The 16,530-nt window shown below is 40.8% G+C and overlaps 1 protein-coding gene across 4 annotated transcripts in view; it reads left to right on the top strand.

Annotated features, from left to right (window-relative positions):
- LOC126291686 (fasciclin-2) overlaps positions 1-16,530 on the top strand; it is an 856,801-nt gene that overhangs the window by 822,699 nt on the left and 17,572 nt on the right. For 2 of the 4 annotated variants that reach the window (XM_049985308.1, XM_049985307.1), the window contains exons 15-16: positions 7,001-7,202; positions 13,534-13,638. In XM_049985308.1, coding sequence (XP_049841265.1) covers positions 7,001-7,202; positions 13,534-13,638 — 307 coding nt within the window. The remainder of the gene's footprint in view (positions 1-7,000; positions 7,203-13,533; positions 13,639-16,530) is intronic. The other 2 variants (XM_049985310.1, XM_049985309.1) reach the window with 1 other exon arrangement.

Raw genomic sequence — 16,530 nt, 5'->3', positions numbered from 1 at the left:
TATTGTCCGAGTAGGGCTTAATACTTGTCACTACTTCACTTTGTGCAATTTGAACTTCTTATCCTACCCTTCAAGGAGGGAACACTTAATTATTCCTTCAAGATGATTATCATTTCTTTCAAGGATTAAGTTTATTTTGTTGCTTCTAATTGGAGATCCATTGTTAAGTTCCTCGTTACAAACCCAATCAGTGCTTACAATAGAAAAATGAAGAAAAGAATTAAAAAATTAATATCGGCATGGGAATAAGGAGGTGCCTTGATGACAGTTGTGGGGGAGGTATTATGGCCAGGCCTCAGGACCTTTGATCTCTATAATCTAATAATAATAATAATAATAATAATAATAATAAAATTTAAAAAAAAATATTGATTGCGATTTTTTAAAATACAGTTTACGTGTGAAATTAATATATGGGAAAACATTTTTCGGACCTGTGCAAGAACTTTTTGGATTTTGTAGTAATGTTCCTTTGGCAGTCTGCTTTTGCTTTGTTAGAGTACGCTTGCATAGATAGGTGTGGTGTCACCTAAACAAGTGTACATTATAGGTTTACTACTTTCAACTAACAAAGTGAAAGCAGTCTGCCGAAAGAACATTGTTACAAACTCCGAAACTGCTGTGGCCACCCACTTCATACATTGTAGCGCCTACTGCTTCGTCATCCCACCTCAAGTCCAACCAGCTAGTGATGTCTGCATCACAGGGCATATATTCACCAGGAAAAGCTACATCATACGGCGGCCACAACAGAACACCGAATGGCAGCCGGGGACCCATACGTGGAGCCTGCAGAACAGCTTCACCAGAGGTCACAGCTAGCCCAGGAACTACTTTTATTTATCAGCCACGTGATCACAAATAGTGCCGGCAAATTCATAGGGCAGTGCACTGCCGACAAAGGGCAGTTCGATGCACCGCTTGGAAGTATACCGAGCTGCCACCCAGCAGCCATAGCCAGATGCCTCTTCTAGCTGGCTGAAATCTTGCAGATGGACTTGGTTCAGTCGATGAACATCTTGACATTGTGGAATTGCTTTGTTGTGATCTCTCCCCATGAAGATTCGGGTCTTCTCTGCTATTATTTGTTACTGTATATTGGTGACAGTTGTTGCTCTTTTGGAGATTGTATTATTGTTTTGTTTTGGTGAGTCCAATAAATTGTTTCGGACTTGGCGTTTTCTGCATTTCTGTTCTGCTAGTGCAGATATTTCAGAAACTTCCTTTTACATGTCAGTAAAATGTTCTCCCATATATCAATTTCACACATAAATTGTTAGAAAAAGGTGCTATTAGTGGGTTTCGAACTTGGGATCTTTACTACGACAATCTGTCGCTCTATCAGTTCGTCTACTAGAGATCTTCACATGCAAACCTCACAGGTACGAATTTCGTATACTCCATAGTTCTGGTGTTACTTTTAATTACCATTTACACACGTTCTATTGGACAAGAGCGCACAATATAAAAAAAAATGGTGTTTTGGTTGATACTCTATCGACACAACATTTGGTTCCGATCTGACTAGGTTTGGGTATTAGAGCACTGAACAAAACAATAGCATAGCTTACACTGTTACTGACATAGCTCTGTGAAGGTATAAGCTATGTTGTTGTTCTTTAGTAGTCTCTGTGATAGATATTGCAAAGTATGTTATCATAATATAACTGAGAAGACTACACCACCTAACCTCATTAGCACCCTCAACAATAAAAACTTCACACTCTCTAGTCATACAAAATAATGTATAATTAATAGATGATGACAGAATGCTGGTGAAACATTTTGTGCCAAACTAAACATTGTCATTAAACTTGACTTGAAGCAGCAAAATAGTTGTTTGTAAAACTTTTATTATTTTAGTCTTTAGTGGTAGACAAAAGTCTACATTTATATTGTTGAGTAATATTGCTGGGTACCAGATTAATAAGACACATTTGTCACTCTGCTCTTTGTGTTTAATCATCGTCACTACCAGAGATTTGCGATGTCTTTTAGCTTGTTGCATTTTAATGGAAAGACGATCACATAATATTTTTCCTCTTTCAAATGAAGACATCTTCTCGTTAAGAATTTATTTATACGTCTAGAATTCGTTATACTGTTGCATCTGAATTAATTAAAATGGTTTTATTGTAATATAACTGTTAATGCACCTAGGAAATATGATTCAGAGTTGTCACTTACTAATTGTAATCACACCAGTATTTCCTGTGCAATGTATGTGCTGAATCAGCTGGTAAAAGCTACTGGAACTGCTTCATAAATACTAACCACTGGTATTTCTTTTTTATTAACTCTAGAATTAAGAATGAAATTAGTTCTACCAACAGACAAAATATAAATTTGTAAATGGAAAGCGGTTAGCATTTAAGCAAAGCTGCAGCATCCCTGAAATGCATCCAGGTAATCCTGATACAATATTTCTTGTCTCATTTTCATTGCAAAGCCACCAGCTGATTTTGGAACACCATAATGTTAAGGACATCAGTTCTAAGAAAAGACTCTTAAGGTGTACTGCGCATAGACTCCTCCATTACAGCAATCATCAGGAGTAGAAGCCATTTGATTTTGCATGCTTCTTGTCACATTATGGTGTTTGACTGCACCCATATATTTCACTCTTGTGGGTTATCTAATGTCATCTACCTTCCTTCCATTAAGCTCATCTCTTAGATCATTTCTTATCTCTCAGAATCCAGTAAAGAACTTACTTGTTTTGTCTGCCATTTGTATCTTGTGTGGTTCTATTTTTTTCATTAAGATCACTATTATATCTTCCACTTCAGTTTGTTGTCTTATTCTTTTGTGAGTTTTCCTGTCTCTCCTAATAGACCTTAGCATATACCTCTCCATTTTTTTATGAGCTAGACCGTATCTTACTGCTGTAAGTCAAAATTTATATTACGCACTGACTATTAACTTTCCATTTTGGTCTCACTGGAAGTGTAGTTTACTGAAAGTATTTGAGGCAATTTTTACTCTCATATTTATTTCTTTTCCCAGTATACAGTACTTGCAACATACACTGATGAGCCACACCATTATGACCACTGCCAACCGCAAGACTGAATGCAGACTTTTGGCATTTCGTGTACATAACACGGTAAGGAGAGTACATACGAGTGGATCATAGATGAATGGGGAATCGTTCTAGAGACAACATGGGCCCAAAATAGGGAAGTTCACTGACAGAAACGACTTTGACGAAGAGTGGATGTCTGGGAACGAGCATCTTGGAATCACCAAAGTTGGCCGGCCATTTGCATCTTACTGTCGTGTGGTATCTGGCTCTGCAGAAGTCGAATGCCTGACAGTGGAAACGATCCTAAATGACTGTCAGAGTGCACAATATTTCCGCAGTGCTACACTCGTACACAGAGAGCATGCCACCCGTCTCACCACGAGCATACACTCACTGGTAGTGTTCCTTACAACTGGTACAAATACATCCACCTGGGGAATGGCCAGTCAGGTCTCTTCTCCATGTCTGATATTGTCAGTTACTTTCGTTGCTGTACTACGGACTGTTCGATAACAGCCTCTCTCGGCACTCATTCTTTCTCTCTAGTGACGATTCGGCCTGTTGACACCATTGTGGTGAAGGTTTCCTCTTTGTATCTCATTGTCGTATAGGTTACTTTTGGCTTGTCCTCGTCTGTGTTCCGGCCACTGTCAGTTGGCCTCTGTTAACTCAAATACTGCTCTGGTTGTGTTGTATTCTGCAGTCAGCCCTTCTGTCTTGTGGCTTCATCCGTTCCTCTCACGAGTTCTGCAGTGTGTTCCAATACGTGCACATATAGCATTGGCGTTGAGGAAAACGGAAGATATTCGGTTGAAGTCACACTAAATTGGTTGCCTGCTGGAGTACCATCAGCAGTGAATGCAACATTGGGAGTTTCAGATACAAAAGTTGCTTCAGCTGCAAGTTGACAAACATTGAGTCCACAAGGCGACTTATCTCAGGCCTTAGTGCCCTCCACAGTTGATGCCTCCATTTTCTACCTTTCAGTGATACAACAGTGGACAGGGACACACATTTGCATCAAATGAAGCAACATCTCATGGCATTACAAATCAAGGATGATTCATTGCAGCGATTTTTGTTTGTATCGTGACCATCACACATTTTCTCATTCAAAAATTGGCACCTCTATCTGACCCTTTCGTGCAATATGTGGTCTGCTGACTATTTACTATTCGCAGTGTTATCAACCTGGTAGTCTCGAGTTTCACTGACACCACACAAACAACCTTGACAATCGTACTAGTGCAGGGTCACTGGCGCTTGCAAGGTTTCAGCCGCAAATGAGATTTCATTTGTGCCAATTGTGGCTGCTAGGCTTTGTATTTGGACTCCTCGATTCATGGTGTTGTAGTTCAGCTGGTGCCAGATCCTGAGGTCTGCACAGCGGCATTGAAACTGCGTAACCCTCTGGTAGAGGATACCCTGTGCATCGCACTTTTGTTGGTAATTGTGCGGATTGCCAACAAATAAGCTGTGATGAGGTCATAACTTGCAGCAGTTAATGCACCACGACATGTTACAAGCCTGTGCCGCAGGCATAGGGCGACCCTCACATTGCAGCAACATTGTGATTTGTCATTGTCCGACATCTCTATCGTGTTTGAGCCTCCTCTCATCGATGGTCATGTGGGCCTCTACCTTTGTGCCCACAGTTTTTTTCCAGTCATTCCTGTACAGACTGTCTGTATTGCTGGGAGTCTACATCCACATCTACATACATACTCGGCAAGCTCCCGTACAGTGCGTGACGGAATGTACCCTTTACCGATGCTAGTTCTCCACGTGCTGTGCCAAAGAGGGGATTCTCTGATTAGTGTGTTGAAGCCGTGCAACCTGCTCCCATGCTGCCCCATGCGTGTACCAGTCACCGTCGATAGTCCCTCCAAGTGACCCCTCACACTGAAATTGTTTCTCACGTTGCACATTTGTCACCACGACGTCTGTTTCTGTGTTGACACAGGGACCACCATTTCTTTTATAAATCAGATGTGTATGCACAACTGGGCTCACCCACCTTGTCACCATCCTTGTGGCATTTGATGTTCTGCAGGAGCAGTTCTACTCCTCTTCATGGGCAGTTCTTGATCACTGCGGCCTACAGAAGCGTTATGTGGCTCATCAAGCTATTTGGAGTTGACCATCCACTTGCTACCAACATTTTTGACCTTGACATTTTTGGGTTTTCTGATCCTGATGACGTGAAGGTTGTATCAACTACATTTCCTTACCAGAAACTGGACGATCTCTGTGCTGCGTTTTCATCTTTGTTTCAGCAGGATTTTGGGTGAGTCTCAGTCTTTGAGATGCAGTCACCCTTTGGTTGGACCCTGTGCTTTGGTTTACCATGCCAGACCAATTCTGATTATATTACGTGCTGCTGTGAAGCAGGAGCTAGATCATCTCCAGGTTCCTAGGGTTATTGAGCTGGTGAACTCTAGCTCATGGGCCACTCCACAATGATTACTCCATTAGTCATCACGAGAAAGCCCAGTGGTTCTCTCTGATTGTCTGGAGATGTCAACAGGCCAAGAGCAAAGAGAGACAAAGTCCAAATCATGACCAAGTGCCAAATGAGAATGTTATCGAATAATCCATGGTACAGTGATAGTAGTAACTGGCAATATCAGACACGCGCATAGAACTGACTTATCATTCCCTGAGTGGCCGTGTTTATAGTGACCAACGGAACAATATTGGCTGGTGTATTCATGTGACAAGACTCGTGGTCTGTCCTCTATGCGAGCACTATACTGCAGTGATACTGTGTCCTCCAATGGCACTCTAGATCCATTTCCTTTTATGGTCATTCAGCTTCTGCAGAGCCAGATACCATATACTCCCCCCCCCCCCCCCCCCCCCCAACCAAATATGTATATATTTGGATGTGGGTTTTAAGGGAGAGGGTAAGGAGTCTTTCCAATCCCAGAAGCAGAAAGACTTAACCGTAAGGGGAGAAAAGGACAGGTATACACTCGCCCACACACACACACACACACACACACACACACACACACACACACACACATATATCCATCCATGCGCACATACACAGACACAAGCAGACATATGTCAAATGTCTGCTTGTGTCTGTATATGTGCGGATGGATATGTGTGTGTGTGTGTGTGTGTGTGTGTGTGTGTGTGTGTGTGTGTGTGTGTGTGTGCATACCTGTCCTTTTCTTCCCCTAAGGTAAGTCTTTCCACTCCTGGGATTGGAATGACTCCTTACCCTATCCCTTAAAACCCACATCCTTTCGTCTTTCCCTCTCCTTCCCTCTTTCCTCACGAAGCAACCATTGGTTGCGAAAGCTTGAATTTTGTGTGTTTGTTTGTCTTTGTTTGTGTGTCTATCGACCTGCCAGCGCTTTCGTTACCAATCGAAAGTGTTGGTATGTTGATAGAGACACTATCAAACACAAACAAAAACACACACACACACACAATTGAACCTTTCGCAACCCATGGTTGCTTCATCAGGAAAGAAGGAAGGAGAGGGAAAGACGAAAGGATATGGGTTTTAAGGGCGAGGGTAAGGAGTCATTCCAATCCCAGGAGTGGAAAGACTTACCTTATGGGGAAAAAAGGAAAGGTATACAATTGCGTGCGTGCACACACACACACACACACACACACACACACACACACACACACACACACACACATATCTCCATCCGCATAAATACAGACACAAACAGACATATGTGTGTCTATTTGCCCCCTGCCTCATCCTTCCCCCACCCCCCACATGGATCCGTACACAGTAATTGTAAGTTAGGACCAGAGCCTGACATAAATTTATGTAATTCACTATACTTTAACAGTCGTATCAATATTTCAATATGATACAGAGTTTTAATCGGGCTGGGAAAGTGCCCTTCGGGGGATGTCCGGATGCCATTTCGAGGATGCTGCTGCCAGTACCGTACCACTTGTCGCAGGAGCCTAAACTGTCGTGACGATTCCTCGGTACAGGCATCGCAAATGTGGAGGACGGCAGTGAGGGTCAGATGAGCTCTGCGGCCATTGTGGTGCTGGTGGTGGCGGCACTGCTGCTGGCTCTGCTCGTTGTCGACCTGGTGTGCTGCCTTGTGTGGCGTGCTGGCCTGATCGCCGCGCTCTGCCACCGCTGCTGCTCGGCCGCCAAGACGGACGACTCAGATGCCAAGATTGCCAGGTACTGTCCTCCTCTCCCAGTACGTTAAGAGTACGTAACGATACTGCCTGCAGTCGGAAACCTCCTCTCGGACTGGTACGCTACCTTTGCGCTGGTACGAGAGTAATAGTCATTATAATTGTGATGATATCCACCAGTGATAAATTAATGTGATGTGGCAATGATACTTGTAGTAGGTGGAGCAGATAGTAGCAATACTGACGGTGGGAAGGACGGAGGATGATGTAGGCAATATACAATATGCTTCTTCCTTGTAGATTAAATCTATGTGCTGGACTGTGACTCAAACTCGTGAGCTTTGCCTTTTGTGAGCTAGTTCTCTGCTGACTGAGCTGTTCGAGTGTGACTCACGACCTGTGGTCACAACTTTACTTCCGCCAGTACCTCGTCTCCTACATTCCTAGGTACTGGCTGAAGTAGGGCTGGTAGGACCAATTGTGAGTCGTCCTCGGGTAGCTGAGTAAGTAGAGCACTTGTTCGCAAAATACAAAGTTCCCGAGTTTGAGGTGCAGTCTGGCACACAGTTTTAATCTGCCGGGAAGTTTCGTATCAACACACACTGCACTGGACAGTAAAAAATCATTCAGGCTACATTACGTTAGGAGGATCTTTTGAGATTATTTCTTCAGTTTCTGCTTAGACAAAGATCTGCACAGTAGAGACTAGAAGCACTATTAAACCGATGACATAACACATTTGTGAAAATCTGGTGTGATGAACTGCACTTCAAAAATATTTATTCGTCAATCTTCAGGCGTACAGCCCATTGTCGGTGATATCTGATACAGATAATAATACAAGCAAACATATGCGTGCATATGTCGATAACACGAGAATACTTTGTATACACTTAAGTTGAAAAATAAGAATAGTTGCATACTGTGCACATCCACATCAAACAACGTGATAGGTGTAAAACATTTATGATGATTATAAACAGTGTCAGTGTAGCAACATAGAAAAGCATATAGTTTTAACCTTGCATTTAACTAGTACAGTCAACAAAAGAAAGTTAGGGGATAATTTTCTTGTACAGTGACTGGACAAAGTGTCATGAACGACGTACTAAAAGTTCTGACTGCTTGGGTGTGAGCTTGGGGATGGGGGTCATTTGAAGGGCAGTTTTAAAAGTTTTTACTGAATAATTGAAGCATCCCTATTCCAAATTAACTGGCATAAAATTTGTTACATTAAAGGTCCTATTGATTTTTTCTGTTGGACTAATAGTTTCCACATTGTAGGGGATGGAAAATTCCCAGATTATTTAGATACTGTTTTAATGGTACAAAATTAATGTTTGCTGTTAAGTGAAGTCCATTAAGAAGAAATATTAACTGTGTGTACCCTATCTAAGTGCAAGTAGAACAGTATTAAGAAGTAAATTGTATTCTGTGGGTGTTACAAGGTGGAAAAGGTGGGGGCAGTGATGGAGTGTACAAGGTGAGGGAAGGTAGGTTACCGGATTGTGGTCATGCAGTTTCCTCCTTCATTGGTCTGGAAACTGAGGAAATTTTCTCTACCCCACTGTCACAAGAAGCAACTAAGGGTATTTCACAAAGTTATACCGATCCTTCCGCAGCTCACCTTATGTGTCCTTGTTACGCAGGATGTAGACGTGCCTGGGAGTGGTTATTTTTCACACAATGTGTTAACACTACATGGGATACAGATACAAATTACTAATAATATAATGCCTGAAATGCATCTCATGGTAAACACCAAGTGTCTTTCTCTGTTGTGTACAGATTATCAAGTGTACATGTTATAAAACTGTAAAATGCTAAACACAATGGGAATGATGGTGTTTGCAAAGCACTCGTAAATGAGGCCACGAGATGCTTGTTCTACCAAGTGTGTGTTAAGTGCAATGTTAGATGCCTTCAGACACATATCCTGTTCGTTTCAGACATTGCTGTCACTGTGGAAAACATGGTGAGTGCTTGCACAGATATTTAAGTGTGGTCTCAGAAGTAACCCTGACAGGCAATCCACCTTTTCTCACAGCAATGGCAGTGTCTGATATGATCAGAAGTGCGACTGGCAGGTGTGACATTGTACTTTACACACAACTGGTAGAATAATTGTGTGGTGGTCATGTTTACATGTGTTTTAAAAACACTGTGATTCTCATTCCATTCAGTGATGTACAGTTTTATAACATGTACACAAGATGAGCTGTGTATCACAGGCAAGGCAGTTTCTGTTTGCTGTGAGATAATAGACCATACTGCGGTCATGCATCCGTGGTTATGTACAGGATAATAATTATATCGCTAAATATTTGCAGGCTTTCAATGTTTCTAGATCAACACTTTCATTATCATCATAAAGATTTTAAACACAGCTATCACACCTTTTGCTGTGGACATCCTCAGCACGTAGGTTGTTTTAAACTTGTTGTATACAAAGTGTTCTTGTGTTATTGACATAGGTATGCATATGTTTGTTGTTTATACTGGTCTGGCAACACTTTTGAGGTGCTGGTTTAGAACAAAATGTCATTTATTGATTACAGATTTTAGAACCCAGAAAAATTTTAAATGTGCATTTAATCAGTATAAATGTGCAAAACAATATATGTATGATGAGTAGACTCATCCTACTTTGACACAGCCAAAGTGAAACTGTTTGAATTACTAATGAACTATTTGTTGTGATGCCCTGGTGTGATCATTGTCTGTGTTGAGCTGTGTCTTTTTGCTGTGACAAGTTTCATCAAAATCTTATCAGTACTGTGGAGAGGACAAGCAATTTATGAAAGGCGTGTTCTCTTAGCTTGCAGGAAACTACCAGATATGAGGTTTTGTGCAGAAGAAATGAGACTGGAGAAAAGTTTTATATTTACCAAATGTGTTCAGTTAGAGATTGCTGCTGAAGTAGGACACATTTGAGTTCTCACATCTCTATATTCCTTCCTCCCTCAGCTAGAAACATTTCTGTGCGTCATTTCCTGTGAAGTGATGCAGAAGCTCGACTGGTTTTGTCTCATGGTTTCTGAACACACCTTCAGTGAAGTTCTTGTTCACTGCCTCAGAGCTGATCCAATTTTATTGAAACCTGTCACAGTGGAAGGACACAGTAGAAGGTCAAAAAACACATGGCATGACAGATACTTTCTTAGTGATGTCTAATTTCTTATGTGTCAAGTGCAGTGCGCCATCTCTAACTATCCTGTGTGACATTAGCTGGTACTTTGTGCCACTGTGTTACTGCCAGTTTTGTCAGCACTAACACAGTCTTTCCTTACGTAGTAATTTCCTTACCACTTAAAATATCCTGCTTTATAGCTCCTAAATAACTTGTTGAAGTAGTTAAGTTTAAGCACTTAATAAAATAGCTTCATAATTTTGTTATTTCCACTTAAAGCCAAATTGTGGAACATCATTCTTGTGTGGGTAGTATTTTAACCTAAAATTAAAAAAATGACTGGAATGAATTAATGTATTTAGTTTTTATTATTGCGCTCTCAAAAATAAGAAAAGTTTTAGCCCTTCTATTGCAGCCAACATTTAGTTACGTTTAGTATATGGCTCTCGAGCCAACTGCTCGACACTGTCATGTTTCATCTGCTGGTGTCCATGCTGCAACGGACTTGTGGAGGTCTCATCTGAAAACTGCATACACGAGACTGAGTTGCTTTCAGACAGATGACAGCATGTGGTCCAGAGCCCCCTACCATGAACCGACCTGTGGGTGTCGGAGTGTGCGCCAGGTGTCGCTGCTTCTGGGATCCAAACCAGAAGTGTTGTTCAGGTGGATCGTCCACTAAGCTGCGGTGGAATTGCCTTCTAACATCCAATGGCAGCAAGCATGGGGTCTCAGGCTGTACTTACGAGGGGACCTTCTAAGGCAGTACCACAAAATTCTCAAGAATGTCCCCTTGGACAATTAGTACAGTGCAATTGTGGTATAGTGATGAATTTGTCAGAAGTTCAGCATGTTCCATAATCAGATTGTAATTGGAGAGTCACTGGTTTGAATATTGCTAGTAGCATACCTCTTTGCCTATTTCTGAATTCAGTCATTTTTACCAAATGTAAATCCTACTTAACAATATTATTATTAATTACTATTCATGTGAAAATGCGAATATTCACAATAAATTAAAATTTGGTACAAAAATGTCAAACATCAGATAACAAATCAAATACTTTTAATTTTACAGAAAATCAACAATATTATTGGGGTATATAATTTTCTTTCATTTTTAAAAAAAAGGTATTTTGCACACCTGTACCAAATTGTAATTTACTTTCATACAATGAGTAATTAAAATTAAAATATGTTATTTTATTTAAAAAGATGATTTCATATTTATTAATTAACATCTGCATTTGGTAATAATTATGAAATTAAAAAAAAGGTAAGTATGCGAGTACGGTATCATCAAATAAATTTATGGTTAACAAACAGATTATGCTATTTGCTGAGCTACTGACCAATTTGTTAACAGACAACTGCTGTTGTTATGTACTTCACAATATCCTGAATTATTATCCTCAAAGAGGCATTTTATTTATTTATTGGAAATTGATTTCCAGGCACTGCTTAGACCCTATCTATTAGGCTGTCAGCTGTGCAGATGTACTGTCTTTTTTACCTTGAAGGCAAAACTGGATACGATCTTTGCCTTCTTGTCTATTGTGTACTGAAGCAATAGTCTGTCATTGCACATTTTTCCAGTTGACTCAGACATGTATCATCACAGGGGTGTTCATTACATCAGTCTTGCACGATACGACATGCTTGGCTAGTACACACCATTCCACCCACAAATAATCTTGTATACATCTCGGTTTCAAAGTCCGAGATTGTCTTTGACAGTATCCGACAAATTTGTCAATTTTTTATATGATGAAGGGTACATCCAATGTTGTGTCCCTTGAAGTCTTTTCCAGTATTTCAGGAAATACTGCCAGTGTACAGCGAGAAGGATAGAGAGAGCCATATATTGAACAGATCTGCAAGGAAAGCTTGAAGAGTCATCCTTGTTGGTTTTTGTTACATGGGCATTAGGTCACTGCCTAAGGCATGTTTCTGTGCCTAACATTTTATGTGCTAATGTGGGAAACATTAGTAGATAGCAGTTTCAAACTCAAAACAAGCTCAGCAAGCTGGAACTGTTTATACGTATCTGTGCTTGTGAGTATTCACAATAAATTCGTGTGATCATTTCCTAAGGTTAGAGTTATACTGTCATCCATTATGGAGCTTGTAGTGCAAAAAAATTGACCCACTGTGCTTTATTTTGGAAAAAGATCCACATGTTGTCTAATTTTGATCCTTTTTGTTTCATTTAAAGTCGTTTTCGTGCTTTTGAACTTCTGTGGCCTCTCTGGAGATCTTATTTTAGTAATGGTTGGACCTTCATAAAACTGTAGGATTGGTGAAATGAATTCGGTGGTTCCATTGTCCCACTGCGCAATCTGTTACATCCATTTTGTCTGGGACACCCAGACAAAATTGCACGTGTTCTTTCAGCCTAATGTTAATGCTTCTTGTAGCAGTTTGTACGTACACTTGGCCTCATGTGGAATGGATTTGTGCAGGGAATGCACTGGGATCACAGAATCATCAATTTCATTTCCCTAATACTTAGCTTTATCAAGGTCCAGTCATTACCTTGCCAGTATGTACAGAGATGTCAAAAGCACGAAAACAACTTTAATAGAAAAGAAAGAGGATCGAAATTGGAACTAGGATTCGACAATTTGTAGGTCTTATTGCTTAATATAACAAATGGTACTAACTTTTCTACACTGTAATCCCCGTAGCATGTGCTGACATGGCTCTATGACATTAAGCAGTAGTCCAGTTACATCATGACTCAACTGTTGTGTCAGTAATTATAAACAGTTTTGTTCGTTCAGATCATTCAAGTTGAAAATTTCTGTTGTAGTCTTTATAGCCTCAAATGACATCTCGAGTATTAGGAGACAAACTTTTGGGTGCAGAAACATCCCTCAGGCTACAGCCTAGTGACAATCAAACAAAAATCTACAGCGATGCAAGTACCGGTCACGAAAGCTCACACTGTATGCCATGAAGAGTAACTTTAGTTTTATTGTCCACTGACTGTCTTCCAGTCTCATCTGTGAGGAACTGCAATTATTTCTCATTTATCCCATTGGTCATTTGTCTTGTGCATTCACTGCAAAAAACTTCATCCACCAGGGGAGTCACAACACCGTTACAGGTGGCAGAAAAATTGGTGAGTGCACAGAGTCAGAGCTGTGAGTATTCGAGACCGGTCCGTACCACCTGTGACACGTCTGTGCCTCCCCTGTGAGTGCAAACGAGAGAGTAAGTGGAGTGTGGGGTTTGTGTGAAGCCTTTACAGCTGGCGCTTCCCCCTGCCGTACTGCAGCAACAAGGAGGACCCGGCCGTGCTCGTCCCCGCTAAGATGCAGCAGGCCACTGTCAAGATCCCCGTCATGTAAGGCTGACGCTCGTCTCTTTCATCATGTGGCTGCTGCTGTGACTGCCTGCCGTATTCTCTTTTGTTTTGCATGACGTTTGGGACGAGCTCTCTTATTTCCCTTTGTAGCTCGGTTGATCTGCTAGGCTTACTAGTAATTTCTCCTTATTGTGAGACTGGTAAGGAAATGTGGATTCTTACAGCGGATGTAAGAGTAGACATCGTAATCAGTCGAGAGACATGGTGATCTGAGTTATTTATTATCAATTTTAGTGGTCTCGATCACAGTATCGTGCAGTGTCAACTAGGAGATAACAAGCTTCAATTGACCAGCAACCATTCTCAGATATACAGAAAGAAACATAAAATTACGTGTCAGTTAATGTGAAAACCTTCTAAAAGTATTAAAAAAACATGTATTTATAAAAGAATTAAAATGTTAAAAAGAAGTTAAACACCTACCGTGCTTACACTTTAATCAGCACGTAATGGCAGTGTTAACCACAACAACATCATTACTGAGCAAAGCTAAGCTCTGTGTACTGACTCTATCACCATTCAGCACCCATCAGCTTGTGCCACGCAGAACGGTTCAGATGCTCGCCCTGGTCATTGTCGGTTTCCGTGACCTCGGAGCTGCCTCAGGTAGCTCCTCAGTCTACCCCACGAGGAGGCTGTTGTGCCTGTTCCAGTCCTGTCAGCAGATACTCCGCATAGCAGTCAGATGTGCTCTGCTCGTAGCTACAGGGGTGGACGTCGTTACTAACAAGTTTCTCAGTGTACAGAGGCTGGTCACAGCATTGCTGTTGGCATATAAAACCATTAGGAAACTGATTGCTGGGCGTGCTTGCCCAAGACCATTGTGGCTTGCCATTTGAATGGTGGTGCATGAGGACACACAGTTACAGCTTCGAGTGACACTTATGAACTGTGGATATAGATACAAAAACACCTGTGTACTTAGTAATTCTGATATATAGTAAATTCACAAAAAACAGTGGAAACTCCGAGTAGGAATATCAACAATGTAGGAAAAAACAGATTGTTACTTACCATAAAGAAGACATGTTAAGTCGCAGACAGGCATAATTAAAAGACGCTTGCATAAGCTTTCGGGCACAGCCTTCGTACACAGAAGCGAGTGCACACTTCGTGCACACGTGACTGCCATCTCGAGAATCTTGGGCCAGGCTTTCTGGCCCAAGATGCTGGAGTTGGCAGTCGTGTATGCGTGAGGTGTGCTTGCTTGTATTTATGAATTTTGTGTGTCTGTTTTACTGATGAAGGCTGTGGCCGAAAGCTAATGTAACTGTCTTTTAATTGTGCCCGCCTGTAACTTTCTTTAAGGTAAGTAGGAATTTGTCTTTTCCTACATTGTTGGAAATTCACAAAACTGTGTCAAGCTTACACAAGAACAGAAACTATCAGACAGCAGCTAATTTAAAACAAAGGGAAAACCAAGGAAAGTAATTTCTATATTTTACACTCTATACTAGCTGAAAAAGACTCACTTCACATGGTCGAATTGCTCACAGAAGTAGCACCAAATGATGTCATTTGAAAGCAAGCATTGTAGCCTCCCATATTTTGTAGAAAATGTTTCTATGTAGGAGTTTCTCCAGTTGTGTAATGAGATAATTCTAGTGGAGGCAGTTCCAGTGGTGCTGATCAAATTTTTCCATTTGTGGTTATTCTCTACTGAATTTCTTGGCATCAAAGATCTGACGTACTTGGCAAGAACAAAGTGTGTGTTATACTCTACGATCATAACTGAATTCTCTGTGTGCCACTCTGTAATTTCGAATTCAGCTTTGTGCTTCTTGTAGACCAGTGTTTTATTCGTGTGTTCGTGAACTTTGTCTTTCACGAATTTCAGTCATTGGAATTTTACTTAGCTCACTTCATAACCTTGTTTCTTTATCAGTTTTTCTCTGTCTGCTTTGCCAATTGTCTCCCTCGATTGCCTTCTCTAATTTTAGCTCGTTGTTTGTCTGTTATGTTTTCTCTCGATCTGTTCATTCTCTTCTGTTGTGAAGCTAAACATGCTTCTAGCTCCTCATCTCTTTCATTTCATCACTGTTATTTCTATTCCTTCTTCTCAATTCACTGCTGGCAAGATCTCTGCTTTTACATTTTGGCAACCTGTTAAATGTTAACATTACTTAATACACTAATATCCTATTTAATACTCTGTTCCACAATGGTAAGCAATTTACTTTTACTTAAATTAACGTAACTATCTACACTCAGTTTTCCTTGACCTGCTTTAATTGATTCCCAAAAGTATGCCGAGACATGTGTCTCTCTGTTCCTTACACTTCAGGAGAAGGGGACATTCGAAAATACTCTCGAAAATTATAGAACATTCTTGAATCTTCTGGACAAATCTGTAAAGTGTTGGCCAGTTTTGTAAATTTCAGCACTCGATTTCCCGCTCCTTCATTTACTTCCCATAAGAAAACCACTGGTGTGATTCCCCTTTTTGGGCATCTGTATCTTCAAACTTAAACCCTCTAGATCCAAACCAAAACCTTAATGGATGTGCTATCAAACCACAACAGAGTGGTTTATTGAGCAATAAAGACATGCATAGACAAATAACACATTCATTACTTATATTGATTACAGTATATCATAGAAATTACATTGCTTGATTTACACTTTGTTTTAAATAGCTAAGGTAAATTTGATATCTAAAAACAAAGGTGATGTAACTTACCAAACAAAAGCGTTGGTATTTTGATAGAGACACAAACAAACACAAACACACACACTAAATTCAAGCTTTCGCAACCCACGGTTGCTTCATCAGGAAAGAGGGAAGGAGAGGGAAAGACGAAAGGATGTGGGTTTTAAGGGAGAGGGGTAAGGAGTCATTCCAATCCCAGGAGTGGGTGGATATGTGTGTGC

The sequence above is a fragment of the Schistocerca gregaria genome, chromosome 9 (assembly GCF_023897955.1).
Source record: "Schistocerca gregaria isolate iqSchGreg1 chromosome 9, iqSchGreg1.2, whole genome shotgun sequence".
NCBI lineage: Eukaryota > Metazoa > Arthropoda > Insecta > Orthoptera > Acrididae > Schistocerca > Schistocerca gregaria.
The sequence above is the reverse complement of the archived record's forward strand: the minus strand, read 5'-3'. Positions and strand labels throughout refer to the sequence as shown.